We start from the raw sequence: 16,141 nt of genomic DNA on the forward strand, positions 1-16,141 counted from the left end.
ACTACATTGCCTTTGTTTGCAGAGAGAGGCACCTTCACACTGTTTTCCACGATGGCAAGCCCACTCACTTTCTCGGTAACGGTGCACAAGGGTTTCCGTCTCTCTCTATCATCTTGCTAGCCTTCATCTTTCTGGCGAGAGCTATTTTAACAAGTGTCAGGCGTGGGCAGATACAGGGCCTGTGCTTTCAGTTTACCTCTGTTGTGTGCGGTGCTGAAGACAGAAACTAGAGCGCGGCCTATGTCAGGCAAATGCTACCCCTGAGCCACACCCCCTCCAGCCAGGTCTTTATTTGAAAATGTTTATGGGAGCTGGAAGTTTACCTGGGAACTGCCTGGGTTTTCACCTTTTCTATGCGAGGCAAGGAACAAACATTTTCCCATTTCTGACTTTCTTGCCATTTACAGCAAAGTAGGTAAGAATCTAAAATTCAACCTCACAATAACAAACACAGCAGAGTCTGGGTTCTGAGGATTCCGGACAGTTTATTTTTCCCACATTCTCTCTCCACTTTCCCGGAGGTGGCCCGTGGCAACGATCCTCAGGAGAGCCTCATTCTTCCATCTTCTGTGGGAGAAAAGAAATTGTACACAGGAAATGAGTCAATCTCCATGGGAGGCACAGCATCCCCTTCAAGGGGGAACAGATACAAAGTTGGGAATTTCAGAAAGTGGCAGGAAGGAATGACCTTATCTCACTTTGTGTTGACAAAGAAACCAGTTAAACTACTAGGAACAGGACAGGTCTCCTCAAAAGCAGAGGTTCACTGAGCTGCATCTCTACCAATAGGGAGAGAGGAAGATGACATGTTTGTACCCTGTGCTTCTTGCAAGAGCCTGGTACATAGGAGTCTATGCTCAAAGAGCATTTGTGGGTGTATGGCCAGTGGCAAGGATGAGGACACCAAAAGACATCTCCAGGCCCTTTTTGGTCTGTCTGTTGGTCTTCGGTATGAATAACCTTTTGGAAAGACACCATCCTCAGTGTCTGCTCTTACCTGGCCTCCCACATCACGGCTCTTGGCCCTTAGCTTGTTGACTTGCGACTCTGCAATGTCTGCCCTCTCCTCAGCCTCCTCCAGCTCATGCTGGACCCTCCGGCACCTGGACAGCTGTGTATTGGCTTGCTCCTCCTGCATGGGAAGAAGACAGAGGCTACACAGTTGTGAAACCTCTCTGGGGCTCTGGGGCTCTGTGGAGGTGGGGGAACCAGGAAAATGTGAGCCTTGTATTCACAGCCAGCAGCGAGGGGAGATGAGTTGAGCTCTCCAGAGAATGGTGTCCTGCTTCTGATGTGGTGTGCTAACTGGGGGCTCCTTGTGACCTGAGCTCCTGATGTGGTGTGCTAACTAGGGGCTCTGCTAACTCAGGGCTCCTTACAAGCTCTTTCTCTTCTCCACAGGGCCATCACGTACCCTGAACTCCCTCTCTACAACAGCTCTCCCAAACAAGTCTTATACAACCCAGAGATGACCCAGGTCCAGTGTTCTCTCATGACATCTGAAGGTATCAGATCAGTGGTCCAAATCCCCCCCCTTTTTTTTTTTTGATGCTTTTGATAATTGCCGTGTAGCTAGGACAGACTATTACATGGTTTTGTACAGACTTGTGGAGACCATACTAATTTGATGTGCACAATCCCCCAACTCTTAACTGGTTCCAGTATACTTCTTCAAGACTTCTTCCCTCCTGAACAGGGAAGAAAGAGGGCAAAGTGAGAGGCCATATACAAATCATTTCTTCCTTTGGACACTGGCCTTGGGAGATGCTCTGCAGGTATCCCAAGCCAAGCAAGTGCAGTGAAGGAACTGTTCTAGAGGGCCCTTTACTTCTGAGAGTGAATCACATATTAGCTATAAGATCTGAGAAATACTTGAAGGCAACATGTTTAACCTTATTAGACTGAAAATTTTCTTCTCATTTCATTTTTAAAGACAGGGTATCTCTATGTAGTTCAGGCTAGTCTCAGACTTAAAATCTTCCTGCTCCATTTCTGGAGTGCTGGAGATCACAGTCAGTGTCAACACCCTGCATAACTTATTTTCTACAAGGCAAAGGCTACCGCCCATCTTGGCCCCAGCATTTTGCTATTTGTAGCCCTCGGACCCAAAGCCACTGGAAGCCATCCTTCAAAGCACTGGTTTTGGCTTATCTACTGCCTTTCCTGTTGATCTGACCTATTTGATCGGGAGGCAGTGAAACAGGGATGGAAAGGCGTATGGGCATGTTGCTATAGAAGTCTGGAGGTGGAGGACCAGGAGAGTAAAGTGTGATGGGATGACAAACATTAGGACGAGGTGTTTCAGGGCAGAAGGGTAGGAGGTGGTGCTGGTAGTGGTCTGGGCTGGTTAGGGAGAGCTGGGATGACGTAAGGTCAGCAGAGTGCCCTAAGATGCTCTGGGGCAGATAGAATGAGCCAGGGAGAGATGCAGGTTGGGGATGGAGGTGGCTGGGAGAAGTTGGGGTGCTATGAGGGTACAGGAAGTTAGGAGGTGGAGAAAATCCAAGGAACACAGACCAAATGAGCATTAAGGGAGATGTTTCTGTGTGTGACCTGTAGACACGAAGTCAAGCCTGGGGCTTTCTGAATGATCCTAATCAGGCATTGGTCCCCACTCAGGCTTCATGAGGACACCCCAGTGAGTGACGAGATGCACAGGAACCTCCAGTACTCACAGCCTCCTCTGCCTGCCTCTTGTAGGACTTCACTTTGGCCTGCAGCTTGTCCACCAAGTCCTGAAGCCGGAGGATGTTCTTGCGGTCCTCCTCAGCCTGCAAAAGAGAGCATCCGTAACAGAGCCCTCCAGTCCCCGACTCCCTTTGTTGGGCTCTGCTCCATACAGCAGCACTCGAGGGCTTGCAGCTTGCTACCTGGTAAGTCATCTCTTTGACTTTGCGTTCATACTTGTGGGCCCCCTTCAGAGCCTCAGCCCCTCTCTTCTGCTCAGCATCCAGCTCATTTTCCAACTCCCGCACCTGTGTGGGGCGAAGAGCATCAGAAGCGAGGTCAAGGCTTACCAGCTTTCTCTAGGGGACTCATATGCTAGTCATCCTAAAGTGACCTTAAGACCTTGCTGTGTTTTACAGAGGTGTTTCCTCCCAGGCCCAGTCCCTGTAGTGACTTTGTACAGATTATAGCAATATGCATTCCCGGGGTAGAGTCAACCACTGGTGCATAGCGCTTGGCTCTTGGCTCAGGCTTGGCAAAGAGGTCCCTTCCTCTGGCGCTGTGTACTTTGGCAAGGACACCACAGGTTGGGAGTCTGCCCTGTTTATTCTCATTGATAAAACCTGCTGGACTCTTAATGGATGTCTTGGTTCCAACTAGGCAAGGCATTAATTGTGGGCAGACCAAGCTATGTCCAAACCCAAGGCCGTTTGGTAGATCTAAAGCAAGCGAGTTACTACCACTGGGCATGGCTGCCAATGGTGCTGCCCAACCCACCTCAAAGGTGGGTGGGATGAGATAAAGTATGGGAAAGCGAGTGAAGAATCACCTCAATGCCATACTTTCCTTTTGCCTTTTCTGAAGTCTTGAGGGAAGAAGGGAGCCCCTGAGATGGCAGATCGCCAACTGTGGTGCCAGTATCCCAATGCCACAGCTCAGAGAGATGCAGCTGGGTGTTTGGGTCCCAACCAACCACATGCCCCTCTCCATAGGGACTCTGATGGCATCAGAAAGGAAGGACAGTTCATGCTAGGAGACTCATTACATCAACTTTGAAAGCTCCCGGGGGAGAGTGGTGGAAATCATTTGGGCTCTATTGCAAGTGGAGTTCCATCATCTTTCATCATGTCTCACAACAAATCTCCCCACCCCACACTTGCTCTCCAGGCCTCTGGAAGCTTTATTGGATGTGTGAAACTAGACAGCTGGGATCAGAGGACACTTAAAGCGGTTGACTGACTGTACAAGGGGGAGGTGACTGTAGGCTCTGACCGAGCTAAGAAAAACCACAAGGTATCATGGGACTTGATTCTTTCCTTCTGGAAGGGGTCTATGAGAAGGATGGGGCTATTCTCTTTTTCATTGAAACGGAAGGGAATAATTTTTTTTATTGGAAGTAAAAAAATAACAAAAGCCAACCAAAAACCTTTGCATATTTAAAAGGTACCATGTGCCTAGCGACCACATGGTTCTAGGGATGCTCAAATAAAGAACAATTGTACTGGAGACTTCCTGTTGGGAAAATTCTCTTCTCTTCCTTCCTCCTCCTCATTCCTGCCCACTCTTCCATTTTCTCTCTTCCTGGGACAAAAGAGATATTCTAATAGCTTCCTCCAAGCAGCCCTTCTCTGAAATGTCTATTGTGCATGCAGCCCATTTCAAAAATGACTGAAATAATTCAACACAGCTCTGAAGGGAAAAATCAAGAGGCCGAGGAAAAGGGCACAGATTAGCAAAGGAAATGAACGACTGTGAGGTAGGCTCCGAGTGCAAGTCCAGGACTTGTGGTGCCGGAGAGATTGTGTCTCTGGCGCATGAACTTGGAGGAAGAAGTGTCAATCAAACTCCTTTGGGGATGTGGCAGGATTTACCCTAAAACTACTACTGCATATAGAGATTAGGAAAGCTGAAAAAAGAACAACCTGAGAGTAGGAGACAGAGGGACTAGAGACGTTGTACAGAGGAGCCTATCAAAACGATAGAAACCATGTCCAAGCATGGAATTTCTTGACCGTAGAGCACTTTTCCTATATATGTGTATAATTGTGAATCTACAGGGGTAGCAGGAAGTGATGTCATCTTTGCCAAGTGTGTTGGTGCACACTGTTAAACCCAGCACATGGGAGACAGAGGCAGACAGATCTGTGTGAGTTAGAAGCCAGCCTGGTCTGCACAGTGAGCTCTATACAGCGAGAACCTGCCAGGGTGTGGCGGCGGGGCTTTCCCACCACCTAAATCTAAATTTCTGGTTCATGGGTTCTGCCCAAGATGGCTGAAACAAGGCTACTTGGAAAGCCAGTGCCTTCTCAAATCACCCACCCTGGCCTCCAGTTTCTGGATCTGCTTCTTGCCGCCCTTCAGCGCCAGCTGCTCGGCCTCGTCTAGACGGTGCTGCAGGTCCTTCACCGTCTGCTCCAGGTTCTTCTTCATCCGCTCCAGGTGGGCGCTGGTGTCCTGCTCCTTCTTCAGCTCCTCCGCCATCATGGCGGCCTGGGTCAGTGCACAGACTATATCTGTAGGCTACCCACCGAGCACTACCCAGAGTACACAGGCAATGCTGTCATCTTGTGCCTCATGCTGAGCCTCCCCTCCCAGTCATCATGTTCCATTTTGCCTCTCCAATGACCTTTCCTGGCATCTCTCCAGGAAGCCACCAGAAGAGATGATACACCCTTGCCATGCCCCCCGGATCTGAAATCCCCCTTTCTCAGCTCCCACTACCAGCTTGACAGAGGACGATGCTCACATCAGTGATGGCCTTCTTGGCTTTCTCTTCTGCATTTCTGGACTCCTGCATGGAGTTCTCTACCTCCGCCTGGCACTGAGCCAAGTCAGCCTCTAGTTTTTTCTTGGTATTTATCAGGCTCGTGTTCTGCAAGAAAAATTAGATTTTGTGGGTGACGGTTTCCTATGGGCACTTAAAACAATGGGAAGGGAGGGCAGTGGGTGGGGAGGGATGTGAATCATAGTCATCTTCCACTTCTTATTTTCCACATGAGTGGTCCGCTGCGTACAATATCATTCCTGACTGAACAGAAAGTTCTGGGGCAGAGCCAACAGCTGTACATCAGAAAATGGAGTAAATGATAAAGGGGGAATTTCAAACATTTGAGCATGGATAGATTTTTTTAGTAAAAGGCATTGGAACAAGAACATGACTGATGGATGCATTTATGTAAAATGAAAAATATTTCTACTAATTAAAATATGCCATGTATGGAACTGAAACTGGAACAGTAATGGCAAACCAGAAAACATTATCTATATATGAAAACACTCCTGTCCATATATAGGTAAGTTATATTAACAAGAAAAAGGGACAAGAAGAATAAATAGTTAAAACACGCAAGAAATATGATGGATACCCAATTGGTGATATGTTCTATCTCATCCTTACTAAAACTAATAATTATTATTATGACAATAATAAACCAATGACATATGCTTCAACAATAAAGTTTGTGAAGATTTAACAGCTAGGGTCTTTTGGAATTGTAGAAGAGTCCTCACATGGCAATAGATGGGAATAAAAATTGGGACAGCCTTGTTAAGTAGAAATTTACATGTGTTGTATACAAATGTCTTTCCTGTTTTGACCCTGAGTTTATTTTCTTCCAGATATATTGACAATAGTAATCACAGATGAATGAAAAAAATTTAGTTATGGCAATATTAATTAGTCTTGGTAATAGTAAAGAATTTTATTGGTAACAACGTAAAATAGCCAACCATAGACGACTGATTGCAGCCATAATAATATTCAACTTTTGTTACTGCATTTTTTTCTTTCTTTTTTTTTTGCTATTGAAGCCCATAGCATTGAAAACTATTTAAAGAGTTAGGAATACACTTTGGACACATTGTTAAATGGAAGTTAGAAGCTGTAAAATATTGGTCAAATACAAAAGTGTGGTATTTATGTAATTCACAAAGACCTAAGAATGAGAGAACATAACACGTTAACGATTTAATTGATTTTTTTCTTCTATGTGTTTGCTTAGGATTTATACGTTTCAGATCAAATATCTTTAAAAATGTTGTAAAACTATATCCTAAGATTTCAGCTTAAATTATGGACTGAACATTCATTTTCATTTGAAATTCTGAAATCCAGATAAGATTCAAAATCCAAAACATTGAGTAGCGGCAGGATAACATAAGGGCAAAATTCCACATCCAACTTCATGCAATGGGCCACAGTCAGATCAGCTTCCGGGTGTGAGTAGAAAGTTTCCGGTTTAGGCTCGTATTCAACCCCAGTATCTCTCATTATGTATATGCAAATATTCACACATGCAAATCTTCCCAAACCAGAAACACTTCTGGCTCCAAGTAAATTCCCGTCATGTCTATTTTGGATAAGGGTTTTTAAACCTGTATTTCCTCGGTGAATTCTCCCTGCTCCCTTGCTCCAATACCACTGCACACAGCCTGCAAGATCTTTCCTCTTTATTTCTGATCAAGCAGATCTTAGAGCTCAAGAATCAAGGTTTTTCTGACTTGGTCTTGACCGCTCGTCTGGGAGAAATGGAAACTCCCTGCTGAGGCACCCGGGATGCTCTATGCCCCAGGTGGGTGGAGGGGGAAGCACCTGGCAGAGCCACTGCCCTTCTGCCCAGGGTGGACCCAATTGAAGAGAACATACCTGGGAACGCAGCAGCTGGACACGGTCGCTGGAGTCCAGGAGCTCCTGCTCCGACAGCCGGCGCGTCCGCTCTGTCTGCTCCAGGGCCACCTTCATCTCCTCTAGCTCCTCCTGCAGGAGGCCATTCCTGCGCTCCACGATGGCCAGCTGCTCCTTGAGGTCCTCACTGCTTCTCAGGGCGTCGTCCAGGTGCAGCTGGGAATCCTTCAAGGGGAACCGGGAGTGAGAGCAGAGCTTCAGGGTGGGCTCTGGGCTCACAGGTCTGCCAAACCAGCCGGAGCTCACCTTAAGCTGTCCCTGGACCGTGCGCAAGTGTTTTTGAGTTTCCGCCACCTGACGGTTGGCATGGCTCAGCTGAATCTCCATCTCATTGAGATCGCCCTCCATCTTCTTCTTCAACCGCAGGGAGTCATTGCGGCTGCGGATTTCCGCATCTAACACACTCTGCATGGCCTCCACAGCACGCTGGCTGTTTCTTTTTATTTGTTCAATTTCCTCATCCTTTTCCGTGACCTTGCGGTCAAGCTCAGATTTTACCTGGCTTAATTCTAGCTGGACACGCAAGATCTTGCTCTCCTCGTGTTCCAGGGAACCCTAAGGAGCAATGAGAATTTCATGAGTAGCACTGCATCCTCTCTCTCTCTCTCTCTCTCTCTCTCTCTCTCTCTCTCTCTTTCTTTCTCTCTCTTTTCCTTTTTGTAATGGTGCCATGGATCCCAGGCTAGCCTGCTACTCACTATGTAACCTTGGCTGTTCTTAAACTCGTGATCTTCCTGGATGCTGGGATTGCAGGTGTGGGCCATTACACCTGGTGGCACCCACTAAATGAACATTTTCCTTCAAATTATGATAAATATGGCACAGTGATGCTCACTTTATACACACGGGAGCAATGCTCTGAGGCTTGAACTTTTGATGGTCTCCTGAACAGCCCTAAGAGTAATGGAAGTCAGATTCAAACTTTGTATCTGCGATTAACAATCTCATACCTTGAAATGGGAGCGCATCTCTTGAGCCGGTAAATATTGTCTAAACAGTGCGCTTAATAGTGACTAATATCAGGTACATAATTGTGACTATAATAAAACTGATTATGACACCGGGAGACCCTGGGGCTCGTTTGCAGGATTCCCAGTAGCCAAAGATACTGTAAGCCTCTGTATGAAACAAGCACCAAAGGATTTTGAGGGGGCACAGGGGATGCTTGGTGATGGACAGTTTCCTTCTTGAGAGGAAGCTATTGAGGACATAAAAAGCACATTTATTTATTCTCAAAAGGGGACATAGCATAAATAACACCAGGGGATAAAGTGGCTCAGCCCGGGCTTTTCAGATCTAGGGCTGGCTGACTGTTCTTCCCAGTGGGGATCCCATGTTCCAGGCCCCATGGGGGTAAATGAGCATTGTTTCTTTCTGTTTCCTATCTGATTCCAGACAAGACACTTGCCTCCACCTCTTCTAAGGCAGCCTGGAGCTCGGACTTCTCCTGTTCCACTTGCTTCTTTGTCTTTTCCACTTCCTGAAGGTTTTTGCCCATTTCTGCAATCTGCTCAGTTAAGTCAGAAATCTCTTCTGCAAGAGACAGTTTTGGTTTAGGCTTTCAGTGGGCTCCAGCTCCCAGCCTAGGTGCTGGCTAGGCAAGTGAGGGTATGGCAGTTCATTCAAGGCTTTTACAAAGAGACTACGGGAACTTGTACTGGTGGATGGTAGGCCAGACACAGGAGTGTTGCCTCACCTCAACCGTGTAGAGAATCAATGCTGTGGAACAATCTTTGTACACTTTAAATATGTCTGACTCTCATTGGTTAATAGAGAGTTGACTGGCCTGTACCTGGGAAGAAGAGATTGGGCAGGAGAGCCAGACTAGGAGGATGCTAGGAAAGAGAAGGGGGGAGTCTGAGGAGTTGCGAGAGCTGCAAAGAGAAGCAAGATGAATGATCTGTGATGAAACATAGATAATGCCATGTGACAGAATGTAGATGACTATAAATTGGTTAATTTAAGCTATAAGAGTTAGCTAGTAACAAGCCTGAGCTATTGACCAAACATGTATAATTAATATTAAGTCTCCATGTTGGTTATTTGGGAGTTGGACTGACAGGACAGAGAAGTCTACCTACAAATGAGGGACAAGAAGAGGATTCTCTTTGACCTTACTTATACAGAACAACCATGGAGGGCCAGAAACCTTAGACTCTCAGTCTTCCAGAACTCAGTCAAACTTAGGGAAACATGGATGCTGACTAGTTATAGCAGAAGTCTGAAGTCATCAAGAGTTTTAGCCACGGGCACAAGGATGTGAGGCCACAAGAAGGCTAGCACCCCTGAAGTCTCTTGTTTTCTAATAGCGATGTACTTAGCAACTCACTTGGTAGCTGCAGTCCTCAAGTTGATTATCAGCTGGCCTTGTACCTTTCATGAAGAGGGTTTGAGCCTTGGGGAACACTAGTAACTGGGAGGTTTGATGGATGGGGGTGTTATAGGATCATAGGGAGGAGGAAGCTGTGGCTGAATGGGATTGGAGTTGGCAGGAGAAGGGCAGTCTGATCCGGTTGTGCTCTAGAGGGAGCTCACCTTGCAGATTTTTATTCTCTCGCTTCAGCGTCTCTAACTGGTCCACCACCTCCTCGTAGGCGTTCCTCATCTTGAAGATTTCAGTACTGAGAGACCTGGACTCTTTCTGGGCAGCTTCCAGCTCAGCTTGACTTTCATCCAGTTTTTGCTTCCACTCTGCAAGGACCTACGATGAGAGAATGGGAAACGTGAGAAACAGAAAGACCCTGGGGGGAGAGAGAGAGAGAGAGAGAGAGAGAGAGAGAGAGAGAGAGAGAGAGAGAGAGAGCGCATTCAAACAAAGACTGTGAGCAGTGCCAAGGTTTCATTCTTCCTTCCATCCTTGGGGACCAAAGAAAGAAGGTGGGCTCTACTGTAGACCAGAATCTCCAAAGTCTGATGTCTCTACACATGTCCTGCTGGGCTCTTAAAATACAGGGTGAGTATCACTGAGTTAACAGGTAGTTTTTCAGATATCAATATATTTCCCCCAGAATTTGGAGTATTTATATAGACAGGAGATACCTTGAAGATGAGACCCAAGCTCCACGCAAGTATGTTTCATATGCCACGTTATGGACGTAAGGAATTTGTACAGCACTTTCAGCGTGCTTGTGTGTATGGGGTGTATATGAGTATATGACACACACGTGTGTGTGCATGACATTTGTGAATGAACGTAAGTGTGTGAGAGTATTTGTGTGCGAATATAGGTGTATGCCTGTCGTGATGTGCTTGTGAAGGTCGGAGAACAACCTCAGATATTGATTTTTTTTCCTTCCACTTTGAGGGAGACGCTGAGTATGTGAGACTAGCCAGCCTGTGGGCTCCTGGGGATTGCCCTGTCTCTGTCTCCCATCTTCCAGTAGGAGTGCTGGGATCACAGATGTGCATGGTTTGTTTTCAGCTTGCACGTGGATTCCGGGGACTTGAACTCTAATTCTCACACTTGCGTGGCAAGTGTTTTTACCCACTGAGCCGTTTCTCCAGCACAACATATTCATGTTTTAACTTCCACCCGTCACATGAAATCAGACATGGACTTTTCTCCCCTTTGTAGCATCATGGCACTCAAAAATTTCAGACTTGGGATGTGGCGGATTAAAGATACTCAGTCTACATGACTCATCAGAATTTGAATTAGCTTTGACTAAAAGTAAATTTCCCTTGAAGGAACTATTAGAGGATAAAGAAAGTCCTCAAAGAGTCTTCCAACCAGGAATTGAGGCTCATGAAATGCATGTGTGAAAGACTCCCACTGAGAGCACCATGCCCATGAAGCAGCTGGGGAAAGACCTTGTCGAAGTTCCTCTGCTTCTTGTCCAGGGCGGCACAGGCTGTGTTGGCTCGCTCCAGGTCCAGCATCAGATCATCCACCTCTCCCTGAAGCCTCTGCTTGGTTTTCTCCAAGGAAGCGCACTTGGAGTTGGCAGCCTCAGTGTTCTCCTCTGCCTCCTGGAGCCTCTGGGCCAGCTTTTTCCTAGGAGAACCAGATGTTGCTTTGTCTTCACAGAACGGGATATTTTAGCAAGTAACTATCACGTTGAAGGAGAATGGACAGTCTGAAGGAGACTGACTGAGACCTTGGCATGTGAGTGGGGAGCCATGGACCACAGAATTAGCCGTGGTACCATTCGACTATGACAGAAGTGCAAAACTCCCATCACCTAGCAACACAGCAGCCATTCTAACCTTGCGGTACCACATAGTCTTTGTTTGTGGGATGCTGGACTAGGCAACGCTACTGTGCTGCTGGACATCAGAAAGCATGGTACAGGCAACAGTATGCAGGTGCTTACTCCATAGTGACCGTGAGCAGCTGTGTCACTGGGGTACGTGTTTGCTATGCTACAGTTTTTGCTTCACTTTTGAAAGAGAAGTTTACTATAAAGTGCCACCCTGTGTCAGACTGGCAGCAGTTCTCACATGTCAGGAATAGTGAGTCCCTTGACTTGAGCAAGAGGCCTTATGGAGGATTAGCTTTCACACCAATTTGGTTTGCGGACTCACTCTAGAAGATTCCCATGACGATAAAGTCCCTAATGACACATTTCACAGAGCACATCCCCATTGTTGAGCTGCATGTTTTTTGTCACTAGAATAATCCAGAAATGCTTGGTGGCACAGCTAGTCTATAAGGAGTCACCAACTGAGCCGGAAGGACAGACAGTCCCTAGAAGGGGACACTCTGAAAGCTTAAGAAACTGCCAAGGAGAAGAAAAGTGTCTCCAGCTGGGGGACTGCTCTCCTTCTGAACCTTTTTCTAGGACCTTCTCTACCATGGGGAACTTGGGCTATACTTGGCCTCCTCCAGCTCCTCCGTGCGCTGGATGGCGTCCGTCTCATATTTGGTCCTCCACTGGGCCACCTCGCTGTTGGCCTTGGACAGCGCCCTCTGCAGCTCAGCCTTGGCCTCCTGCTCCTCCTCATACTGTTCCCGCAGCAGGTCGCAGTCGTGGCGGGAGGACTGCAGGGCATGGGCCAGGGCATTCTTGGCCTGGGGATTACAGCGGTAAACAATTACAAAACCACATGGCCTTCTTCCCAGTGAAAGTGTGTTCCTTTAAATAGCTGTTTTGAATGTGAGTCATTTCTATGTTGTCTCATAACTTTTGTGATATTAGCACACCTAATGTTTGATTTTTAAAAATTCTCTCCATAATTATTATATATTTACTTCTTAAAGAAAGCTTTACACCACAAAAGAGAAAGTCATTAGTATTTAGCCAGCGGTGCATGGTAGCACTTCTCTATGATCCCAGTACTTAGGAAGCTGAGGCAGGAGGATGGGGAATTCAAGGGCTGTCTGAGGCACATGGTGAGTTCTAGGACATCCTGAGCTAGGTAGTAAAATCCTCTCTCAACCCCCTTCCAATTGCCATAAGAACCATTAGAAATATATACAATGGACATAAAGGAACAGCATCAGAATTTGTCTAGACAGTTGCATGTCAGGGCTCTGCACTTGGGCCTTGCCCTCCCTCTGTTTCTTAATAAAGTAATAGCAACCACTGAAGGGCTATTGTTCACATTGAGACCTTCCCCTGGCTGTAGTGGTGAGAATTAAAACAGCTGAAAAGAAAACCATCTCCTTACTACTTCATGGAGTACGATGGAATGCTGTGACCACAAAACAGCGACAGCGTCGTCTGATGTCTCCAGAGACCAGTGTCCCTGCACTGGGGACCACTGGTGTGAATTTATGTCCAGAGCCTCCTCCCTCCCTCATGACCTTCCGAACATGACAAATGTTTATCTCTTAATTTTAATCAGTTGCAACAAATCTTCAGGTGCCACCACCAAAGAAAAAAAGTTCTATTGATAATGATTTCTGCATTTTCGTTATTTATAGAAAAGACAAGAAAAGGCAGAACTTTGCCTGAAGAAGGAGTCTCACAGCTGCAGTGAGGGACAAGATGGGGTGGCCTCTGGCCTCCAGTGACCTGCACTGCTTGTTCAGTCTTTGGTTCTCACCCCGCCTCCCTTGCTCCCCAGTCCACCAAAAGCCTTCCCTCAGAAAAGAAAGACGAGAGATAAACACGGTACCGTTCTTTGCCAAAAATGAAAGATGGAGAATTTCAAAAGATTGCCTTGTAAATCTCTCCCAGATCACAGCACTTGCAACCAGATCAAAGTAAATTCCTTTCATGTGGGTTTTTCAAATGTCCAGATTCCCATTTTCTTGCCCGAAATACTGGCATCAGTAGCGCTTACTGTGTGCACTGTTCTCCTGAGAGTTTATTTTCTGTCCACAACCACAGCGGGGGGGGGGGGGGGGTCACTGAGAGCAGTTTATTGATCAGTGGGTAGACTGGATTATAGGTATTATAATCACATCTAGATACTGAAGTTGGCATTAGGATGCTGCTTCTGTTAAAGCACCCAAAGGTTCTCCCCAAGCCATGCAGTCCTTTGGAAGAAAGGGCACTTAAGAACAGATGTTGCAGGAGGAGGCTCACAAAGAGGACAGCGTTTTAAACATCTTGGGTGAATTTCTGCGTGAGATCGTCTAACTAGTGTGGTAGTGGGAAGGGGTCTCCTGACTGGAGGGAGAATTCATCAAGTCACACTATGGGAGATGGTGGTGTAAAAGAGACAGGGTTTTCTGGTCCTGAGGGAAGAGACCTAATGCCAAGGTCCTCTATCATTCAGGGACAGGTTATTATGATACATCACGGCAGAGGGATGAATCCTCCTTGATACTGTACTGCTTCCAGGCCGTCTTCCCTCCAGGCCACCCACCTCCTGCCAGCCTCACGCGAGGGTTGTAATATTTGGCTTCTCAGATTCTACCCTGCAACCGTTCCATCCACCTTACCTTGGTCTCTTCCTCCAGCTGTCTCTTGAGCTCCTCCAGCTGTTGGGTGAGGGCCTGCTTGCTTTTGGTTAGTTGTGAAACCAGAGACTCCTTCTCTTCCACTTGGTGGCTCAGCTCCCCTGCCGAACAGATGTGGCTCTGCGTAAGCGTTGCCGGGTGCCAAGCACCATGTCCCTGCTGGGCCCCGGAGGCAAGCCATACTCACCATTCTGGGTCTGCAGCCTTGCCTTCTGCATGTTCAGATCATGGATTAACTGGGTCTGTTGGTCATCCTTGGCTTTGATCTCATTAAACTGGTCTTCCACAGACCGGCACATTCTTTCCATGTTACTCTGAGGAAACGAAAAGGCCAGTGGGAATGTGGAAGTGGGTTCCTGGTGTCCGGCATTGGAACTGGACACTTTGATAGTCTGGCTTCTTGTTGGGCCAAATGAAAACACAGAGCACATAAAGGTGGGTTTTAAGAATCATCCTCATTTTGGATTTGCTTTATTTTGTGTGTGTGATGGCTTTTTACTGAGCAATAATGTAGAATGTCAGCTTTGATAGGCATGTATCCGGTGATTAGTAAACCAGTTTCTGATAAGATGCCACTCACAGGAATTCTAGGATCATGCTGGAAGAGAAGCAAGTCTATTGCCAGATGGGTACTGTTCCCAAGTCCTGTCTGTGTTCACGTTTCTGTGTTTCTTATAACACTACAATGGTTCCTAGGCTATTGAGATGAGGGTGTCACTATCCCAGCCTCTGGTCCACCTCTGGTTACGAGTTTTGTTCAAAACCCCTGTATATGTTTCAGACTTCACTTCTCTACCCTCCCCATAAAATAGAGAATAAAGTGAGCATAAACTTTCCCTGGACCGGAAGGTGTGAGACGGAAGTGGCAGAAGCAGAGAGGTGCTAGATCAAATACCATCCTCAAGGACTCGGGACCTATTTGAGGATGATGCACATGGAAGAACTCCGGCAGGGGCGGGGTCTGTGAGGGACGATAACTCTCAAACACAAACTTAAAGGATACAATACAATACCTTAAAAAGAAAGCATATGGCAAATCCAAGTGCTGGACTTTAAAACCAATAGCATGGAGTAATGCAAAGACGTTCCAGAAGCAGGATGCTATGAGGTGAAACTCGGCCCCTGGTGTGGTGGTGTCAAGGGGTGGGGAAGCTTTGTAGAAGGTGTGGCCTTGTGAGAAGTAACTAGGACATTGGGGACATCTCTGAAGGGATTAACGCTTGTTGCCTGAAGACTGGATTCGTTAGTGTGGAAACGAGCTGCTGTAAAATTGGCTGGCGTCTAGGATCCCCTAGCAAATGCTCCTGCCTCTGAGCGGTCATCTGCTGGGAGGTCCTTACTTGAGCTAAATAGATGCTGTCACATCTTCAGAACTATGGGCTAAACAGAACTCTCTTCTTTATCATCTATGGAACCTCAAGCATTTTACTACAGCCATAGGACATGAACTAAGCTAGGGACCAGAGTCTGATTCCCGCCCCCACCCCCGCATCAGGCAGCTCACAACCACTTGTAAGCACAGCTCCAGGGAATCCAATGCTTCTTCTCATCTCTGTGGGCACCTGCACACACATGCCCTCCCCCAATAAAATACATGCTAAAGAACAGAAGGAAAAAAGAAATCAATACTAGGTGAAACAGACCCTGAAAACAGACAGCAAAGGGGGGACTCTGGTGGTAGCTCTTGCCTAGCATATGTAAGGTCCTGTGTTCAACTCAAGCGACACACATACATGTCCAAGCACACACACACACACACACACACACACACACACACACACACAGCAAGATGTTCTTTACACAGAGTTCATTTTTCTTCGCTGACCTCACCACCTGCTCCTCTTCAACTACACTCTCTGACCCTCTAGGGGTCCACTTGAGAGGCTCACATCCCCACTGGGGTCAGTAATGGTCCTTCTCCCAGCCCAGCCAGCCAAACA

At 46.9% G+C, this 16,141-nt stretch overlaps 1 protein-coding gene across 1 annotated transcript in view; it reads right to left on the reverse strand.

Moving 5' to 3' along the window:
- Positions 1 to 465: 465 nt before the first annotated feature.
- Myh13 (myosin heavy chain 13) overlaps positions 466 to 16,141 on the reverse strand; it is a 50,890-nt gene continuing 35,214 nt past the window's right edge. The window contains exons 26-39 of the mRNA XM_087910508.1: positions 14,389 to 14,515; positions 14,184 to 14,302; positions 12,166 to 12,362; positions 11,162 to 11,345; positions 9,887 to 10,052; positions 8,760 to 8,884; positions 7,598 to 7,906; positions 7,313 to 7,516; positions 5,414 to 5,539; positions 4,987 to 5,157; positions 2,871 to 2,975; positions 2,676 to 2,771; positions 998 to 1,132; positions 466 to 567 (exon numbers count right to left, since the gene is read on the reverse strand). Of these exons, the coding sequence (XP_087766634.1) occupies positions 553 to 567; positions 998 to 1,132; positions 2,676 to 2,771; positions 2,871 to 2,975; positions 4,987 to 5,157; positions 5,414 to 5,539; positions 7,313 to 7,516; positions 7,598 to 7,906; positions 8,760 to 8,884; positions 9,887 to 10,052; positions 11,162 to 11,345; positions 12,166 to 12,362; positions 14,184 to 14,302; positions 14,389 to 14,515 (2,079 nt within the window). The 3' untranslated portion in view covers positions 466 to 552. The remainder of the gene's footprint in view (positions 568 to 997; positions 1,133 to 2,675; positions 2,772 to 2,870; positions 2,976 to 4,986; positions 5,158 to 5,413; positions 5,540 to 7,312; positions 7,517 to 7,597; positions 7,907 to 8,759; positions 8,885 to 9,886; positions 10,053 to 11,161; positions 11,346 to 12,165; positions 12,363 to 14,183; positions 14,303 to 14,388; positions 14,516 to 16,141) is intronic.

Source organism: Myodes glareolus, chromosome 9 (assembly GCF_982192425.1).
Source record: "Myodes glareolus chromosome 9, mMyoGla1.1, whole genome shotgun sequence".
NCBI classification, from domain to species: Eukaryota; Metazoa; Chordata; class Mammalia; order Rodentia; family Cricetidae; genus Myodes; species Myodes glareolus.